We start from the raw sequence: 20,978 nt of genomic DNA on the forward strand, positions 1-20,978 counted from the left end.
ATGTTAAAAAATAAGATGTGATACTGTATGTATAAAAAACATGTAGCAATAGTTTTGAATTAGCGTGGCGCTCATATGGTGTGCTCAATCAAAATGTTTAATAAAACAAAAGGAATTGGAAGGATCAATGAATTATAAGTTATAACAGAAAATAATATTAATTAATTTATTATAAAAAAACATTACTGAATAACTGATAGATTAGTGTGATAAACTCGATTGAGCACGTGTGTGGACCTCAAGCACCACGGCTTCTTTTATATTGTGCGAGTGCAAAGACCTAGCCCCATACTAGAAAAGCTGCTAGCCCTTCGATCTCATTTGGACGGTGGATACTACTAGGAAAGTTACGTTGTGACTTGCTGCAGCAAAGACACCCAATCCGAGCCCGTGCCCGCACCCCAGCTCCTCCCTGCGTTCGCCCCCGGCTCCTCCGGCGACGGCCTCCCCGCGCTCGCCCGGATCCGGTGGCTGGAGACGGCAGCGGTCATGGCGAATCCGGCGACAACCGCAGCGACGGCGATGAGGTAGGCCTCCTCCTTCTCCTGATCCTCCTCCTCCCGGATCTGTTGTTTAGGGTTCAGAAGAGCTCTCCCTTTACCTTCCCCAACTCCGGCGGGCTTAGAAGGAAAGGTTTGGGGGAAGGAAGGCCGATGAGCGATTTCGAGGCCCTGGCGGCGGTGGAGGCGGCCGGGTCAGGTCAGAGATGAAGGCGTCGACAACGGCGGGGCGGGGCGCGGGGGGTATTGGGGGGGGGGGTGTGGTGGAGGAGGAGGAGGAGAGGAAGAAGGCCGTGACCGTGAACCTTTGGCGAAACCCTAGCTCGTCACGGTGGGCGGTGGGCGGCGGCGGGGGTGACGGCGCCGGAATCGAGGAGGTAGCCCTGATTTTTTTTTTTCAACTAAAAAGTTGTTGTGTTGTTCGCATCACCGCACTGCACTGCCCGCAGCACCGGTGATCGTCGTCTTCCATCCTGCTCCACGCCATAGCGCCGGTAGTTGTCGTCTTCCTTGAGCAGCCCCGCACCACACTGCACCACCGTGCTCGCCCTCCTCCCCAGATCCGGCCATGGGCAGAGGTCCTGGTGACCGTGGAGGTGGAGGGCCTGGTGACCGTTGAGGCGGAGGTCCTATTGGCTGAGGGCGGCGTGGAGGTGTGCGTCGTCACGGAGCTCTACTGCATGCTCTGCCTGGTGGAGATGGACGTGCAAATAGTGAAGGCCCTGCTGCTCATCGTGCTCACCCTGCTTGTGCTACTGCTGCTGCTGCAGTGTGTTGTGCTCACTGAGGAAGCCCACCACCTCGACGTTACCAATTCAAAGAAGAGGTGACTATTTGGTTGTTTGGTTTGTTTTGATATAGTCAACCAAACAACCAGGGATTGGCTCGGTGGGTGCAGACTAAGCTTCTAGCCAAGCTAGAAATTAGCTAGGAAACCAAACACACCATAATTTTTATGTATCCAGGTTACCTCAAAAAACCTTATATATATATATATATAAGTTTGTATTAATTACCAAAACAAACCAGATAACCAAACAGTGACCTCTTCTGATTAGTCACGATTAGTTGAGCTGATTGGTGCCATGGTGACTAGGATCGATTAGACGATTTGATAACATTTTTCAAGGACATTTTTAAATCTGTATGTTGGTTTGGATGGCTTCTGATTCGAGTTTGTATTCTTTAAAGTGGCACTGATCTATAGTGGATAGCTTGCTGAAATTCATTGGAATGAAAAAATGGACATGATGTTTAGCCTAGTGTGAATTAACAAAAAGAAATTGTGTTTATTTGTGTATTCCTTGCTTTCTGCTTGGGAAAATTACTGTGGTGGTCCTCATGTACCTGCTTCTTTCTGACAGATTGCTGAGAGAGCTTGGCACAAATGTTACAGAAGATTTGGTTGTGCTGATGCCAAATTTGCTGTCATTTTTGAAGCATGATGATCCTGTGGTTGTTAAGCAATCTATAGCTAGTGGGACAAATTTATTTGCTGCTGTATTGGAAGAGATGACACTTCAGGTTGTTCTTTGTAAAACAGAAGATATTCATAAATGAATAAATCCACTGTTGTAACTACCTCCAGTTGTGATGTTGCTATGGTCATTTGACGAAGTTGCTTGCTTATCTTAATTGTGTCTGGAGCCGGGAGCGTCTCACAAAGTCCATCCGATTGAAAAACTACGCTACAAGAAATGCCTATTTGCTAACATAAAACCTAGTTTTCATACAAAGAGTTTTTAAGCTCCAAATGACAAGCATTTTGCTGCAATGCATGTTCTAGTTGACTTATTGACAGCGTAAAATCTAGCACTCTGTTGTTTTTACCCGTTTCTACTTTGTCAGTTCATGCAGCAAAGTAACAGACATTGACTATCATAAAGTGCTGCTGATAAAACACTTTTGTCTGTTCTCGACTTTCAGAATGTCGAGTGCATGCATCTTTGTGATCATCAAAGACCTTACTCTGCTACCATTAAAAGATCAATCATTTCAGTTATTTGCAATGACTTTATGCCCAATGACCAAAGCCTCCAAATCCTTGTGAACTCTGCTTCCACCATTCATTCTGGCACTCATTGTTATGCCCAGCTGTTTATATATTTGCTACATTGTCTCATGAAGAACACTGGGGGCAAGAGCAGACCTAATCTAAGAAAATGCTGGAATATTAGGGACAGAGACTTGCATGACAATTTGATGTTTTTTTTCAGTATGTGAGAAAAGTCAATCAATTAAAAAAGTGACCTTGCCTTAACTACCGCAAACAATTATACTGGCATTAAAGTGTAATAAATGTATTGTAGTTTCCTTGTACTATTCATATTGCCATGAAGAAGAAATACATCCATCTTCATCCAGTTAAATATTTGAAGGAGTATCATAAATTCTTTTATGTTCAACTTATTGTCAAGTTAGCTATAAAGTGGTGCTTCCCATTGGTATACATGATCATATCCATGCAATAATAGGATTGCCAGAATTTGGTAGTGGTATATGAGCAATATATTCTTTTTCTGAAATGAGATTCTGAGCTTGTGTAGATAAATGTTTCCCATTGGACTATGAATTACACATCAAGCTCTAAATCTACATTTTGTGCTGTTGTGTTTAAACTGCATGCTATCAATTGAAACTGAACTGATTTCTTACCTTGCAATGAGAATTCCATCTATCATGAACCATTTAAGTTTTATCAACAAATTGAGGCACACAGTACCAGTAGTTTAGATTGTTTGCTATTTGTTTTGGCTAATTTACAAGGATGATTTGTGATGAACTGTACAAGTTAAGACTCAATGTGACAATGTTTTAAGCTGGGCTTTGGTTCAGATGAAACCCATAACATTGTCCCCTTCTCTTTGGAAAATATGACGCACTGTCTGGGATCTGGATTGTATAAATCTGAAAAATTGCTTTTCTTGGCATATTTGTCCTGCTTTGATTTGATGTTACCTATAAGTTAATTTTAAAATATTTGTAACTCACTATAATCATTCCTGGTACTCACTCTTCTACTGTAATTGTACGTCTAGGTTAACAAGTGTGGAAAACTTGAAACTTGGCTTGAAGACGTGTGGGCTTGGATGAAGCAGTTCAAAGATGCAGTCTGTGGTGTGATGAATGAGGTTTGTTTAATTGTAGTCTATGCTGTATACATACAATATGTGCAATTGCTGTTGTTCTGTTGTGAGAAGTTGACACATCATGGAATTACTTAAAACTTTTCAATTGTGAGGTCTTTATTGTAATATTCCCCTTTGTTTTGTGCCATATCTCAAGTCCCTCAATGATACTATTGTACTTTACTGCAGTGCTACCTGAGAGTATAACCATTTTTTTTAAATAACATGTGACCAGATGCAATGGTTGGTGCTGTGATTTCTAGGTCTTTATTCTTTGTTAACTGTTACTGGCTGACACTATTGCTTGTGACATGTAACAGCCAGGCCCTATTGCAACTAAACTACTTTCTCTAAAGTTCATTGAAACATGGATTTTGTGTTGCACACCTCAAGCCAACAGTGACCAAACACAGCCAACTGAAGGTACCATTTTCCAGATTAACGGTAAAAAGTACATGGGCAATATTTTTTGAGTGAAAATGGCTTTCACATTGACAAGTACACCTTCCATACAGGAAAAAACTGGAGATTTGATACTGCACGATTATCTCAATTTCATCCTAGCCTTGATCCTGCTGTCTTGGAAGCTGATGCACATAGAGCTCTCCTCCTCCTCTTGGATATTCTTCGAACAGCTTATGCCCATCGAGGGTCCTTCCTAGTTGGCACCATTAATTCGTAAGAATATCTACCAGCTTTATCACATATGTTGTGTGGAAGTGATTCATTACACTCCCACTATTCTGCCATTTCTTCGTCTCTTTGAACTAGCTTCCTCTGTGTATGAAGATGAGAACCTGAATTTATTTAATGCATGACATCAGTTACTAGCTATCCACATGTTTATCTTGAATATTGAATAGGTAAGCATTATGGAGCAATTGAATTACTTTAGCTGATTGACTGGTATCCTACTCTTTTTGTTACACAACCTAGGTTCTCTGTGATCTACTGACATATTATTTTGACCTTTGTGTGTGCTTGTGTGTTTGGCTCTTTGCTTGCTTGCTGTGAACCCAGATGGAGTGTATCTTTGAAGCTTGAGACTGTGTGCATCCATTTGTGCTGTTTATTTATCTTACAAGACTGCATAGCTGTCTGAGATATATTTATTTGTTATTCTGAATATAACATATGGCATTTGTCAGTCTTGCAGCAGTTGTAAAGATCCGGCCAATTTACTATGACCGCGTGTTGCCAGTGTTGCTTGATTTTGACCCTGGCTTGGAGACTGCAAAGGGGGCACATTCAGCAAGCCTGCGGTATGCCGTAAGATCAGCTTTTTTGGGGTTTCTACGAAGTCCTCACCAGGCAATGATTGAGGTTAGCTCATCTACTGGTTACACTTGTAGATTATGGTTCAGTTGTCATTAATAAATTATCTGATTTGATTTACACACCTCATGCCTTAATACAGCTCAAAGATTCTTAAACTGTTTCTATAGTTGATTTTTGTTTGTGGGGAAGTATAACTTGGCTAGCTTGTTATTATGCTCTCGCACCAGATTATGGTCAATTAACTAATGGTAGTACAAATATGATGGTTGATAGTAAATATGCCTTGATGCATGAAGCTCATATGTGAATTGAGGACACGATTCAGCCCAGTATATTTGGATTATAAATCTATGTGAACTTTGTCAAAACTTTAAAAGATGATTTTGTAAGCAGATCTTTACAACCAAGGATGAGTATATGGATTCATGTGGCAAAAATAGGTGATACTAACAAAGTCGGAGTTATGATAAGAAAGATGGAATCATGCACTATAAGTCGGATCTGAATGTATGGCATTGGGTTTTTGTAGACTCATTCCACCAAGCTCAAACCAAGAGTGTGTGGCAACAGTATCTGGTCTTGAGCTGTCCAGTTTCCTTTCAGGGAGTCACTCCCGTTGAGACAATCCGTACTCCCCTCCCTTCCTTTTCTTCTCGATCAGTTTGCTTGGTTGTGTTTGTAGTTGTAACTTAATAAAGTGACTAATATGTTTATGAGCTATTTTTTTGGAGACATCTTGTTTTCTTTTGAGGAACTCTACATCAGTTCTGCATTGCTTTTCCTAAATGTGTGTAGGATTTACATATCCATATTCATTTTTATGTATATTACTTGTCAAGCTAACCAGACTTTCTTCTCTTGACAGTCTAAAGACATATTAGTAAGGCGGCTGCGTGTTATCAGCCCTGGTGAGGCAATGGAACAAAATATTAGGCAGGCAGAGAAGATGTCTAGAAATATAGAGCGTGCTTCTCGTGCTATCAAGGTATATATTTGCATGCTTATACAGTTTTGTTCAATGGAATGCACATGCATACCTTTGAAAAATATGCTTCCTCGATAAGTATATACTGTTTTTTCTCTTTTGAAGAATTGTATTTTTTCCCTTATGCTGCAGGATGAGTCTACATCATGGGAGATGCCTTATGGAGATATTAATCGGAAGAAACCTGCTGCCCGATCAAGTGATATTCTTACTACGTCTGATGGCTTAGCTAAGAGAGCAAGATTTGACATGTCTGCCACTTCAAATCTTCCAGTTCTGGGATCCTCTGATTATTCTGATATGCAGGCTGACGATGGTTCCAGTGTGGGTCATTTGTCTGATCCAGCCATATTGAATAACGACGTGTCTCCTGTCGAGAAGATGATTGAAATGATTGGTGCTTTACTTGCTGAAGGAGAAAGAGGAGCTGAATCCTTGGGTATTCTTGTCTCAACAGTAGAGGCAGATGTCATGGCTGACATTGTGATAGAAACAATGAAACATCTATCAGAAGCTTCATTTCATTTAGCAACAAATAACGGTGTCCAACAACTGAATTTTAAATATTCCTCTGGTCTCCTAGCACAAAATCTACCAGCCAATTCAGACTCTTCACTGTTCACTGCACAATCGACACCCACAGCAGATGGAGTCAGCATGTCACCATCTGAAGCCTTTGTTATGACTAGTGTTCATGATGCTAAGCGTGATCCAAGAAGGGTATGATCTATCTTTGGTGACTTTCAGGTTGTGTTTTATGAAGTGAACAGAAAATGCCTATTCTGAGGATGCTGATGTCTTGCAGGACCCTCGTCGCCTCGATCCACGGCGGATAGTTTCACCTTCTGCTTTAAATTCGATACAGGTGAAGATGGAAACCAATAGTGTGCATCAAACAGATAATCTGTCGAACACACTCTACTCCAATTCTGGGAAGTCTGAAAACTATTCAGACTATTCAGGAGATTTACAAAAAAATGAAGATGAACAGCACTCAGCTTCTCAACCTAATCAAACAATTGCCAAAGATAAGTTGGAGCTTCTGGATGTTGCCACTGAACAGGAGCCGACATCTGAAGTCGAGGCACCAGTGGATGTCAGGATTCATTCTTCTGATGTTGAAGATATGGTGAAACCCATGACTGCAGAAGTTATTTCACTTGACGAATCTGATAGTACGGATTTAGAGGTTGACCCCTTTTTACCAGCTCCGGAGGCATCAACACCAGAGGACACCAATCATGACTTGCCAGTTATTACATCTCAGTTGGAATTAAGTGAAAAAGGGAAAATCTCAATTAACAAACTAGCCATTGGGCGGATACTCGATGATTACAAGAAAAATAGTCTCAATGCCAGATTTTCTTTGCTTGCCCATTTGATTGCGCAGGTATCATTTTGGTATTGTAATATTTAGTCTAGTATACATACTCTATAGTCAAATGCTTAGTAGCTCCATTTTTTGAAATCTCTTTTATTTACTTGCTATAAATATTTTATATGTTGGTTGAGTAGTTTTGTCTAACACTGCTTTTTCCCATAATTTGTCTTCGCAGAGTGCTACTGATGATAACATTATGGATTTGATTCAGAGGCACATTATCTTTCACTCTCATGATCAGAAGGTATTTCACTAATCATGAATTATATCCACTGTTTGGTGTTACCAGCATTGCTGTAACAACAGCAGATACATCCAACTTTTCAATCAAATTACTAGGAATTTACATTTGGCTAGGGTCTGAATTTGTTATTGTTTATTAGGATTTAATGCACATACAAATTATATTATTTCATGAGATGTAAGTTCAGATGTTAAAATTGGTACCAGGTTATTATTATTTTTGGAGTAAACATGTCTTAGAATACATCATAGACAGGTTGGTAATTATTTTTCATATACATATGTGGAATTGTCATGACTAGGGTTCACTTGTCGAAGTGATCTTGTTTGTTTTTTATCCATGCACCCTTTTCTGCTGATCTTGAGCTAGTTTCTGCGTTCTGCGTTCATTAAGTTGAGTTAATGCTCCTAAGGCACAGTTTGTTTCAGCTCCTGGCTGGCTTCTTGTAGGCCAAAATCCAGAAGCTGAAACAAACAGACAGCTTTAACCAAAGGTCTAAAAGACAGGCTATGTATATGTACTAAAAGCCAAATGCTGGCTTGGACTTTGGAGGAGCTTTTGCTCTTCTGTTGCATGCTTTTCTGAGGAGCATTACATATATACATTTCATTCATTTAAAAACTTATCCAAGAGACAGCTTCTCCAATCTCCAGCTTTTCAAAAAGCTGGCTTTTACCAGCAGCCACAAAAGACAGCTTTTCTAAAAACTACAACTCAAACAAACAGGCTGTACAGCATATCCAAGACTTCACTTAAACTACACCTCCTATTTTCTCATATAGGGTCTATTCTAAACATAAGCCCATCCTAAATTGTTTTCTCCCTTAGCAGTTCCCTTAAATCGCAACCTCCTATTTTTTAAGGTAGGGTGTACGGGGGAATGACTCAAATTTGAGGTAGAGGGTGATTTAGGGTGCCACTAAATATGTTGGGTAGTGGCACTCTCGGAGAAATGGAGATACAAAGTGTCAGCTATGTTTGTGCTGTTCAAACTTGCTCTGTTTGTCACATGAATTGCAATTGTCAGTGCCCAGATCTGCATGGGTCCCATCATGATCATATAAGCATATTAGTTGAATGGTAACTTTACCCCTCCTAAGATATTTCTGATGTACATGTGTTTTTGTAGGGGTATGAACTGGCAATGCATGTGTTGTATCAGCTGCGGAGTATCAGTGTTGCTAATTCGCCAGAAAGCTCTACCTCTACTTCTAAACATTACGAGAAGTTCTTTATATCACTTGTAAGCATGCTCAAAATAGTATTATATCTTATTAATGTTCTTTCTGAGAGTCAAAACATCTTCTCATCTCCTTTGTTCTCATCTCCAGGCGAGGTCCTTGATTGATTCACTGCCTGCTTCAGACAAGTCTTTTAGCAAACTTTTATGCGATGCACCATATCTACCTGAGTCTTCGTTTAGATTACTGGAGGATCTTTGCATGTCAGAAGACAACAGCCAACAATTAAAGGATGGGGATGGGGACCGTGTTACCCAAGGCCTGGGAACTGTATGGAGCCTTATCTTGGGTCGGCCTCCACTTCGCGATGTTTGCTTGGATATTGCTCTGAAGGTTAGCTTGTTTCCTTTTCCACTGGCAGTAATATAATTCTTGCTTGTTAATGTTTGAGTGTTATGCGTTGTGTAAATATGTCCATGAACCTCAAGTGCAGGCATGTCGCATGTGGGATGCATGGCTCACATTTTGTTGTACTCTAATTTCCAGTTTATGAGTATCAACCATAGTTCAGATTGATGGTACATATTCTTTTTATGTGGCTGGTACATTGGTCTTGTTAATATGTACAGATATATGTGCTTTTCTATGTCTTCTCTCTTTCTGGCCTATGTAGACTTTATGGCCCATTTTAGCCTGTACTTGTATATACTGGAACCCTAGACTCAATGGATGGGTGTGAGGTCATTCTTCCTAACAGGTCTGTGATGCACTTACCTTCTGTTGTGAACTTGCAGTGTGCTGCCCACTCTCAAGATGAAGTCAGGGGAAGGGCAGTTAGATTGGTATGGGAGAAGCATTGCCTTATCTTTTCATTGTTTTGACATGATATAATACTACGCTATGTAATGCTGATACATGCACTCTATTTGTAGGTTTCAAAAAGGCTCTATGATCTACCATATGCAACAGAAAAAATAGAGCAGTTTGCCATAGAGAGTCTTGTGGGAGTCACTAGTGAGCATACTGTGGACACAGATATTAATTTGAAATCCTTGAAAGAATCTACAGCTGAGGTAACTCTAAATTATTTTGATACTCTTCGCGGTTGATCTCATTTCTGTCAGTTTCTGCTAGGGAATGAAAAAGAGATTCCTAACTATTCAAATACCTTATTATAATTCAGCAAATGTATTGGAATTTCTTCTTGAAATTGTAGTTTACGTTCCCTTTGACGATGTATTTCACTTTAAAGTGAAATATGGATGCGAATCTACCTGAAGCACTTTTCTTATGCATTTGTATTTGAATTTTAATTTGAGAAACTATCATACACGTTTTCTGTAGCATGGTTTTTTGGTTAAAACCAAGGATTATATAAAACTGATGTATAGGATCGTTGAAAGTTCAGCTTACATGAGTTGTTTTGGACTTTTAGTTAAGAAGAAACTTGTAGTCTTGTACCAATTGATGGGACATTGAGCTTGTCACATGGTTATGGAACCTCTAGTCTCTTGATTGTTTACTGAGCATCTATTGCATTAGATGGCAGTACCTGACTTGTTTTGCCATCTAGCTGTGTAGAATAGGGGTTGGGTTTCTTAGAACTTAATTATTTGCAGCTTTCCTCTAATTTCTGTAGTAGTGTTATAACTTTTACTTTATGGTGTAGGGAGAATGTTCTAATATTCTTTATGGTGTCTTAAGAGTTTAGATTATTCATAATAGTTGCTGTATTTTGTTTTTTCTTCACTGATGAATGGTCTTTCATGAAAGCAGATTGAGGTAGGCAGCCAGGGAACTTCAGTTAGTGGCTCCCAGATCCCAGATACTGAGCTTTCTGAAAACGAACCATTCAAGCCATCATTGGTTTCACCAAAACAGTCAGCATTATCTGTATCTGAGGCAAAACGCCGTACTTCTTTGTTCTATGCACTTTGCACCAAGGTATCCATATGAAAATAGTACCTTTGCTCTTTTCTGTCTTCCTTTTGGGTGGTGGTAAAAGCATTTTTTTTCCAGAGACCTAGTCTTCTTCAACATCTGTTCAATGTTTATGGAAGGTCTCCAAAAGTTGTCAAGCAGGTGCTGCCTTTATTTCTGCTATGAAGGTTTCTAAATATTGACTAGTTAGTACATTATTGACTGCTCATCATGGTGCAAATTTATGCAGTGTATCCATTGGCATATGCCCAATCTTATAAGAAATCTTGGGCCCTCGTGTCCTGAGATGCTGAACATAATTCATAATCCACCTGAAGGCAGTGAATATCTTATTACCTTGGTACCATTTGGTTTCTGACTTCTCTTTACTAATTATTCAATACTTCCTCCATCCCAAAATAAATCAATTCCTAGAATCATCCTAAGTCTTAACTATTTCATGATGTATCTAGTGATATTAATTTGATGTCATAAATATTGGTGCTATTTTCATTTGGTCAAATTTAAAATAGTGACTTAGAGCACCTCTAGAAGTTGATTTAATTTGGGATGGAGGAAGTACAAATAGGTTCCATAAACTTATTGCTTGTTTTCTCATTTTAAAGACACTGCAAACATTGACCGAAGATTCAAATCCTTCAGCCGACCTAGTTGCTGCTGTTAAACAATTATATAATACCAAGCTGAAGGTATGCATAAATTCTGCTTGTGCTGTGTACTGCTTTGTATTTACCTGCTTGCACTTGTAACATGTTTGCTATTTATCATTTTATGTGTTTGCTGAATCTTTTGAATTTATCTGGCAGGATGCATCTATCCTCATTCCCTTACTGCCTTCATTTCCAAAGGAGGAGGTACATGCTTCAAATAGTATTCCTCCAGCATTGATCACTTCCCTGTTTGATAGTGACTTTGGGTTATTTAAATATTGATAAATGTATATTCCAAGCCATTACTGATCTTAGTCTTATTGCAATTTCTTTGTCGAATATTTCAAACTGCGGTTCTTAGCAAATGCAATTATTTTATGTTTATCATTCATTTTTTCTTCGGTTCTCATTACTATAGATTTCAATCTTTTTTGCATAATGATATAATTAAAAAGTCCTTTTATTGCACTTAACATTTTCTCTTATTATACTGGCTCTCAGGTATTGCCTATATTTCCGAGGCTAGTTGATCTCCCGCTTGAGAGATTCCAAGACGCACTTGCTCGGATACTGCAGGTGATTTTACTGTGCTTATTGCACTCTGTTGATAGGCATTATGACCCCCCCCCCCCCCCCCCCCCCCAAACCCACCCCCCCCCCTTTTTTTTAATCTCAAAACAAAGGTCTGTCTGAACTTTAGATTGTATGGGGGGTGAAGCATGAGCAGACTCTGTTTCAGTGCTGATCTGATGCACCTTATTTATGTTTTCAGCATGACTATTTATTTATGGTCGACACAATGATGCCCGTGTTTTGTTGTAAAAGGATGCACACACAATCTTTTTTTAAGCAAGTGATAAGTTCTCTCTAATCTTTTGTATTTTTACATTGGACAGGGAACTGCTCATACTGGTCCAGCATTGACTCCTGCTGAAGTTCTGATTGCAATTCATGATATTAACCCAGAAAAAGATAAAGTTGCCCTAAAGAAGGTAATGTCATTTCCTATAGTTATTTTTAATACCATCTTCATAATATTCTGACATGATGTACACAATTAACATGGCCCGTGAGTACCTTTTATGTTGCACTAGCCTCCCAAAATAATTGAGTTCTCAAGAGACATATATATTTTAGATTTTGTACCCAAATGTATCCTCGTGGATTTGTTTAAATGTGTGCCATGTGTTTTTATTTATTGCATGAATATCTTCACCTGCTGATGGAGACTCATTTCAGGTCACGGATGCTTGCACGGCTTGCTTTGAGCAACGTACGGTATTTACTCAGCAGGTTTTGGAGAAGTCACTCAATCAATTGGTACTTACATTACCGCTGCAATTGGAGTTCTGTGCGTCTTTATTTTCATCTTGCCTAATAATTTGAACTGTCTTGCAGGTTGACAGAATACCAATTCCTCTTCTTTTTATGAGAACAGTTATTCAAGCGCTTGATGCTTTCCCTGCTTTGGTATGCTGGTTTTTATTTTGAGTTATACACAACGAATTTTGTTTTTATTTTGAGTTATACACAACGAATTTTATCTTTTCATATTTGTTGGTAAAAAGCTTGATTGCAGTTCTTCTATTCCTTCTGTAATCAATATGTACACTCTTAAATATACTATTATATCTAAACTGAAGAATCAGTGACGCTTGGACTCTCTCCCCTGCGTTGCTCCCCCATGCGGGGCGACACGGGTGGGCCCCTGTGCCGCCGCCGCTCTCCCACCCCTCCTCTCCCGCCGTGCTGCCACCGGAGCTGGCTGCCGGCATGGCCGTCTGGCCGACCGGGAAGGTGGCGGCGGGGCTCTCCCTCTCTCATGTGGGTGGCATGTGCTGCAGAGGGCCAGCAATCCTTCTTCCCGAGAGCTGCGCGGAGCTTCGGTGGGGATGGTTGCCGCGGCTACGGCAGCGTCGGCTCGTGCCTGTGCAGGCGCAGGGGATGGTGGCAGAGCTTTTCTTCTCCTCCGCTCATCTCTTCCTCCATCTAGACGACGGCGGCGGTGCCACCCGGGTAGCCGGATCTAGTGCTTGGTTGGCCAGATCCAGACCCTAGGCGGCCGGATCTGCCGTGGCGACCGCTAGCAGGCACAGTGGCAGCCGGCGGCGGAAGGGACGTCGGCGGCTGTTGTTGGGGCTTGGGGGGGGGGGGGGGGGGGGACTCTCTTGCAGCTTGGGCAACGGCAACGACGATAGACCGGTTCTAGGTGGTGCTGCGGTGGTGGTCAAGCTAGAGGCGGTGGCGTCGGCAGGGGTTGCCAGGTTTGGGGCTTGGCATTCAGACTAGGCGACCTCAGAGCAGGGGGCGGCGCCTGAGATGGTGGTAGCACTTGCCCTGTGGCTGTTGGTGGTGTTGCCGGCAGTGACATTGGCGAATGTCTGAGCTGACAACGATGGTCAACGACGGCCTCGGTGTGCGGCGGTGTGACGTGAGCGGCAGAATCAGGTCTGGCTCTACGTGGCCCGGTTAGAGGGGGTGGCGGTTACGCAGTTGTGCGGCTGCAGCGTGCAGCCGGCGCATTGATGCCCCTCTGAAGGGGCTTCTGTGGTTGTGGTGTGGCGAGACAATGGCACTGGCGGTGTAGGCTGGTAGTGGTAGGGGGTTCGGCTTCGTGACCCGGCGTTTTGTGCTAGAGAGGGTTCATGGGCGAAAGTCTTGGTGACGGTGACGCAGTTGGGCATCGTTTCCCTGTTGGGGGTGTTGTGTTTAACCTTCTAGTATATCTTCCAATGGTGAAAACCTGCTCCACTTTGGACGTTCAACGGTGGCGTCATCGGCGTTGCTCCCTTCCTGAAGGCGTCGTATTTGGATTGTCGTCGTGGTTTTGATGCGAGATGATGATTCACGCTTGGAAGTCGGAGCTACTCTTCGGTGGTCGAGCTTGGCAACGATGATTGTGGCGATCGTTAGCCTCGGACCCATCGGGGAGTGACTAGTGGGTGGCCTTCCATGGGAAATCAGAGCTGCTGGCAGCTTGGCTTCCATGCTTGGCAACGATGACCAATGGCAGTGTGTTGTGTTTGTGCTCAACCGCGTCGCGTGGGGTGGTTATGTATGGATGGATGGATGCATGCATACATGCATACATACATACATACATACAATATAAAAACTCTGAACAACTCATTCTTGCCAGTTCACTTTGTTTTCTGTTCTCCAAATTATTATATCTTGACACATAAGAGAAGGCTGAAGAACATTGTTTTTCAGATTTTCACTCATCTGACCATTGTTACTTATTCACACTGTTACTTATTCAGGTTGATTTTGTCATGGGAATACTCTCCAGGCTCGTCAATAAACAGGTCTTAAAATTTCTAGTGTATCATGCAGTCATACTTTGTTTTAGGACCTGTTTAATTTCCTATGCTGTTATTGATTGAGCAAACAATAATCCATGTAATACCAAATTTTAACAAAAATCCCATAAAGTTGTTTCTGTCGGTATATTCTTTAAGTTGTTTGTGCCGCTATATTCTTACCTAGCGAAAGAAGCTAGGTTGACATTTATATATGATACCATTCAACTGTTCTAACTCATGTGGTGTAACAAAGCTTAACCAAAATCTCATAAAGTTGTTTCTGTCTCTATATTTTTACCTACACACACGCGTTCTACCTCATTTTGTGTGTAGTTCACTTTTTTATATATGAAACTTGTTAGAAACATAATAAAGCCATTGTGCCTTGTTTAGCAGATTAGTTATCATTGATGCATGCTAATATTGCGTGTAGTTACACACAAAGCAAACTGTTCTTGTAACTTAAGATTGCAAAGAAACTGAGCAGGAAGGCCATTAAGTAGGTTTTCTGTTTTGACTTATTGAGCTCTGAGCCTTTGAATTTATTTTTCTTGCTGCAGATATGGAAAATGCCAAAGCTATGGGTTGGGTTTTTGAAATTGTCATTCCAGACTCAGCCACGTTCTTTTGATGTCTTATTACAGGTATACTTTGTTATACAACTGAAACATTCATGTATATCCATTATTCAGTTTTACTGATATCCATTCATGCTGCTACATGTAGCTACCTCCACCACAACTTGAGTTTATGTTGAATAAATATCCCAATCTTCGGACACCTCTTTCTTCCTTTGTTAATCAGCGGAATATGCATACCACCTTGCCCAGGTACCTTCGCAATATTTGTATTAGTGTTACAAGCTTACTCGATTTTCATACACCCACCCTTTTGATGGCTTCAGATACTTAAGCCTCCAGTTAAGTTGCTATAAACTGAGTCACCCATACTATCGTCGGTTTCTTTATTTTTATTGGTTTGCTGTGTAAAATTGCTGAAAATGCAAGTTAGGGGTGGGGGCTGGGGCTGCTTATGATAAATCAAGACCCTTCAAGAGATCCTTTGATTTGCTGGGTGTATTTGTGCTTGAACTAGCATCCAAGGATTCATCTCCTTTCTAAGTTCTGGAACCTATGATGGCCTTCTATTTTTTATGCAAATATAATTCTTTGGTTTAAGCACACAAATATAAAATCAACTCCTAATTTTTGCAAGAATCAATTCAAAGTGGTAACAAAGATTACATCAAGTTTTACACATGTTGTACCGTGAGTGCCAACTTCATATTGTGTGCCCTAATGGTTTCAAATCGTGTCATGTTCGTTCAGATATGTAACTTTTACTCAGTTTTTTTAGTCATCTCAGTATTCCATCAATGAAGTGATCAATAGTATCATGGTTGTTGGATTGTTGCATATTTCTGATGTGCCTTGTGCGGTGTTTCTCATAATTGCAGACAGATTTTGAACATTCTGGGGTTTTTTAGTGAACCACAGCAGACACCAATGACGTTTGTGCCTGCTACATTACAAACAGCGGATGCAACCTCCTCTCTTCCTGGTGCAACCCTGATGTGAATATAATGTTGTGGAAGCCATCAGATGCAAGAAAGGTCGATGCACATACAGATCTTCATAGACAATAGTGCGCAGAATGGACGGATCATCAATGAAGATTGCTGCCCCTCTGATGTGTACTATTTTGCAATGGCTGGTTATAATCAACTCCGCATGGAGAATGGGAGATGCTGACAGGAGCCAACCGAGGTGATTGTGTCCTGGAGATCAGAGTTTTTTCTCCTGTGGAACGGAAGTCATCCAACTTGTATAGTAGCTTTACTATTGTGGCTAAATGTAGTCCCGTTGTCGTGGTTCTGGGAGTCTGGCCCTTGCAGGCAGAGGCAAAGGAAAAAGGACGGAGAAGGCTGTTTAAAGCAAGTCAGATTACAGCTGCTGCATTCATTTCATTGGGAGCAGGATTTGACTAATTTACTCTAACCATTGTTGTAACAATTTGTCTGTATACATTAGTTAATAATTGAGTTTTTGCTGCTAGTGTTAGGGCATTCCCAATGGGTAGTTTTTAGAGGTAGTTTCCAAGAGCAATTAATGTAGTAAATGCAATGTCTATCCAAAGAAAATTTAAATGCATCACAAAATAGCAATCATACAACAACACTGTTATTGAGAGCTATCCCTTCATCGTCAGTCGAAGTAAATGTCAACACAGATGGTGGCTGAATGCTCATGTGCGTTCACAGGATTCCGAATCCATGCAATGCAATTGCAATCGTCTAGTCTGGAACTCTGGATTTCACGCACAAACGTATATACACGTACTCTGCACGCGGCAGCACGATCATTGTGCGGTTGTGACTGACCGGCCTGATGATTTTTGGCAACCTGCAGCTGCGACTGCAACGAAACGCGGGGCGACCTCGGACATACACGCTGGCCCGAGGGTCATGGCCGCCTGGAGGTACGATGCTGTCGCGTCCGTGATCCTCCGTGCTTGCTCGCCTGCGATTCAACGCGCCGCTCGCATGGAGTTGCTGATGCTTGGTGCCTCGTCGCTGTAGCAGCACCACCATCTCTTTGGGTGGAAGCGTGCAATGTCGGTCCGCATAAAGCTTACCAACACGCATTCCATAGTCACACTCATGATAGGGGGTATTTATGCGTGCAAACTGTGAAATAAATAGGAAACCAAACTTGATTGGAGCTTAGCACCGACATATATATGATCACGGGCTTTTTTACAACAAATGAAAAAAAAACAATTTGACAGCACGGCCGGCCATGCGTGCATGCATGTATGCTGACTAGTCGTACATCATACTACGTGGAAAATCAATCAAATAACAACGCATCATTCAACCCGAGCTGAAATTAAAAGACAAGATATCTCAAGGCGCTGAGATCCAGTCGCTCATCAGCACATGAAGCCGGTGGGCACGGTCTTGCCGCAGTAGTTGAGGATGAGGCTGAGATCGAGTGGCACGTTGAGGTTGATGCCGAGGACGTTGGCCTTGATGGCGGTGCAGAGGCAGACGGCGGCCTCCAGGTCGACGAGCCCCGCCAGCAGCGGGCAGCATGGCTCCGCGGGCGGCACGCCGACCTGAGCCTTGATCAGGCCCAGCACATTGGCGCACACGCCCAGCTTCAACGCATCCCTGGGGCACGAGCCGTTCGACGACGACGATGGCGTGGGTGTCGTCGGGCTGTTGGGCGCACAGGCGCTGGCTACGCCCAGCACAACCAGGTTCACGGCCAGGAACAGCGCGAACGCCTTGGACGCCATTATTGCTCGATCACACCAGCTCGCGGATCACTCTAGAGCTAATATGGTCAGAGAGCTCTTGACAAGTGATTAGCAGCTAGTTTGCGATGCTTTGATCACGGGGTGTTACCAGGGATACTTATAGTCCAGCCTTAGGATTAAGAAATCGGTGCACTACTAGGCACGATAGTGTTCAAATGAACCGAGTCATCATATTCAAATATATACAGGTGAACCCGACCGGTGAGGAAGAGTCCGTTCTAGATTATTGCCTACATCGTATATTTAGTGTTTTCCGTGATACGGTATCAAATATTTTGTGCACGACGACTTCGGTTGGCTCCGCAAATGGCCAGCTCGTATACTAATATTTGTTTTCATATGATCATTAGGCATCATTTCAGCTGGGCATCCTGGCGGATCCGACGGAGTGGTGCCCAGGACATTGGATGTCAAGCTAGCGAAGCAGCTGGTGATTAAGAAGGAATGTGTGGCGTGGCGCGTGCTCATTTAGAATGGATGCGCAAGAACCAAGGCCAGAGGAATAGCATGGTCCTGATATACAAATTAAACTAGCACGATTGGAAGAAGTTTCAAAGCCACGACAAAACTCTATAATTCTTATGTTTTGGTGTAGCATTGAAATTATTTTTTTAGAAACCACATTGAAACGTAAATGAAAATTTCGGACACAACCTTTGGGTCTACATTGCTTGATCACTGGCCTATCCATCAACTTTAATTTGAGCCACATGGACCAACCTTCTTAGCTCGGGAAAGTAACACTGCTGCACAAATTATTTCACAAGAGGCACTGGTCCCCGATTTCACAGTCGAGGTCTGGCGCCATCTCCGTTCTCCCTACGTTATTCCCTGGCTCGACCTTTTTCCTCGTCTCCATCCACCACCATCCTTGTTGTGAGCGCCTTCCCATGCCGCCATCCGAGGAGGGGCTCCCTTGCCACTACGTCGTCTTCCTCGTCTTCTTTGTCGGATGCGCCTTCTAGGTAGACCCCTCACTAAATCCTAGCTTGGTTGTGCCTGTTATTGCCTAAGATGTGCCCAAAGATGAATTGAGCTGTGATGTCAATTTTCAATGTTGCTTGTTATGCTATTTCCTAATTAGTGCAGTTATCAGCATTGCAACTTTATTGTACAGCATCGACCGTGACGACTACATAGACAACCGCTATGGCAACTAGCGTCAGCTCTAGTGCCGCTGGGTATGTTGTTGCAAACCGTCCTTTGTTTTCTATGATTAGAATCATGATGATTAGTATCATGTACACACATGCACATATCATTAGTATCATGTACACACATGCACATGTCAGATGTCACAAAACATGTTATTCAGAATTTTCTATATTAAACCGGTACTTAATTTGCATTAAATTTAACGGCTGTAATGGTGAATGAGTTCATCGCCCGCTAGTTTTACGTCTTTTTTGCATTGCTGTCAGAATGGGCTTCAAATATCTTTGGCAAAGAGACTGAGAGAGAGAGATAGCTAGTTTTTGAATTGCCATGGACCCAAATCCAAGGATCCTGGACCATGAATGGATTATTTACTATTATACCATTGGGATTAGGATATATAGTTGGGTCCATGCATGCTTGATTAATTTATTAGTGCAGACACCAAAAACTATTCTTTTTATCACTACTTTCTTTATAATATACACCAAAAATTCTTTACTAAATCTACCTCCCTCGATCACAAACACGGTCATGCCTAATCTAAGTTCTATAGCCTTTCTCTTCCTCACTGAAAATCAAGGCCAAAGTCATCCGGATCATGCACATCATTGACATCTGTTGTGTCTTCAAACTTTTTGTGAAAGTTACCCGCTAAAAGGTTTTTGTTTGGTTTTGGTAATTGAACAACTTAGGTGGACTAATAGTTTTTATGTGAGATACACAGGAGATTAGTCCATAGGTGAATATGTAATGATGGAGAAGCTCATTGCATATGAGACATGACATGGAGTCATGTGACCAAGATGGAGAAGATCTAGATAAGGCTTGGCTTGACGGACTGATTGCATGTGTGAAGGGCAAGTAGGAGGCTTTGAAGCGAGGGACCGCGTGTGACAGCGAAGCTTGAGCAAGACTTGGCAGCGTTGGATGCTAGACCTGCGTCCGACAATGTGTGATAGAGTTGCACGGTGCATTGGCGCGTCCGAAGGTTTTGCGTCGGACGCTGATCGAGTACTATTAAGCGTCCAACGCACGCATCGTTTTGCGAGGTGTACGTGTAGGACGCTGGCGCGCGTCCGATGATCACCCGTTAGTGCGTGCGTGCATGCATGCATGCATGCTGACTAGTCGTACGTCGTACCACGTGGAAAAGTAATCAAATAACAACACATAATTCAAAAGAAAAAGTCTATATAACCCTCAAACTGGGGTGGACTACTTCACCCTCCAAACTATAAAACTGGATATTCTACCCTCTAAACTTTCAAAACTGGTCAAATAATCCCTTCAGTTTTGTTGGACTCCCGATGAGTAGATCTACAAAGTGAATATATAACATGGTATACTTTGGTATAAAGTTTTTGCTGTAGCTTTAAATCTATGTTTTTCTATAATTAATTCGAATAATTCATATATATAGTTCCTTTGGTTCAATTGTCGTAAAATTTTTATGGTGGACTCATTAATGTATACTTGAACTACAGTAAAAGTTTCATAGTCATTGGATCATGTATAACTTGATTCTACAAAATATTTGGAGATACAAATGTTGCTAATATTTATTCTACAAATCTTGTCAGATGTAACAAAGCTAACAAACACGCATGCCATAGTCACACTCATGATAGGGGGGTATACCTGTAACCATGGGCAGATTTAGGGGTATTCCCCTTATTCCCGGGAATACCCAACTATTTTGGTACTTTTATGTAAATATGTATATGTATATATATATATATAGTGCTATAATATATAGTATTTTCGCACTTGTGAGCTCAAAACATGTAAAAAAAATTGGCATTTCAATTAGAAATCTATATTCTATAAAGCAAATTTTGATTTAAAGTTGCTGACTTGTAGTGCAATTAGCTATATTTTAAGCCTATAAATTTGATTTTGTGGAAGT

The 20,978-nt window shown here is 41.7% G+C and overlaps 2 protein-coding genes across 3 annotated transcripts; one reads left to right on the top strand and one right to left on the bottom strand.

Annotated features, from left to right (window-relative positions):
* LOC8073942 lies at window positions 304-16,800 on the top strand. 2 transcript variants are annotated; one of them, XM_021458556.1, is made up of 27 exons: window positions 304-527; window positions 1,865-2,024; window positions 3,539-3,631; window positions 3,949-4,051; window positions 4,144-4,306; window positions 4,777-4,951; window positions 5,772-5,891; window positions 6,024-6,611; window positions 6,697-7,281; window positions 7,448-7,516; window positions 8,646-8,759; window positions 8,848-9,090; window positions 9,492-9,539; window positions 9,630-9,770; window positions 10,474-10,641; window positions 10,717-10,779; window positions 10,868-10,978; window positions 11,244-11,327; window positions 11,445-11,492; window positions 11,790-11,864; window positions 12,185-12,280; window positions 12,528-12,608; window positions 12,687-12,758; window positions 14,552-14,596; window positions 15,154-15,237; window positions 15,320-15,423; window positions 16,050-16,800. In XM_021458556.1, exons 1-27 carry the CDS (start codon window positions 490-492, stop codon window positions 16,168-16,170), a joined length of 3,792 nt encoding a protein of 1,263 aa, XP_021314231.1. In that variant the 5' UTR covers window positions 304-489; the 3' UTR covers window positions 16,171-16,800. The 2 variants fall into 2 exon arrangements, with proteins under 2 accessions (XP_021314231.1, XP_021314230.1); XM_021458555.1 differs by lacking the exon at window positions 304-527 and adding an exon at window positions 810-1,326.
* Window positions 17,283-18,054, bottom strand: LOC8076219 (cortical cell-delineating protein). Its single transcript, XM_002454478.2, has one exon. It carries the CDS (start codon window positions 17,891-17,893, stop codon window positions 17,525-17,527), a length of 369 nt encoding a protein of 122 aa, XP_002454523.1. The 5' UTR covers window positions 17,894-18,054; the 3' UTR covers window positions 17,283-17,524.

The sequence above is a fragment of the Sorghum bicolor genome, chromosome 4 (assembly GCF_000003195.3).
Source record: "Sorghum bicolor cultivar BTx623 chromosome 4, Sorghum_bicolor_NCBIv3, whole genome shotgun sequence".
NCBI classification, from domain to species: Eukaryota; Viridiplantae; Streptophyta; class Magnoliopsida; order Poales; family Poaceae; genus Sorghum; species Sorghum bicolor.

Coding starts and splice junctions, on each gene's coding strand:
- LOC8076219 (XM_002454478.2), bottom strand. CDS start 17,893: ATGGCGTCCAAGGCGTTCGCGCTGTTCCTGGCCGTGAACCTGGTTGTG.
- LOC8073942 (XM_021458555.1), top strand. CDS start 1,181: ATGCTCTGCCTGGTGGAGATGGACGTGCAAATAGTGAAGGCCCTGCTG. Junction 2,025..3,538: donor TGGAAGAGATGACACTTCAG/GTTGTTCTTTGT, acceptor TTGTACGTCTAG/GTTAACAAGTGTGGAAAACT. Junction 7,517..8,645: donor TTCACTCTCATGATCAGAAG/GTATTTCACTAA, acceptor GTGTTTTTGTAG/GGGTATGAACTGGCAATGCA.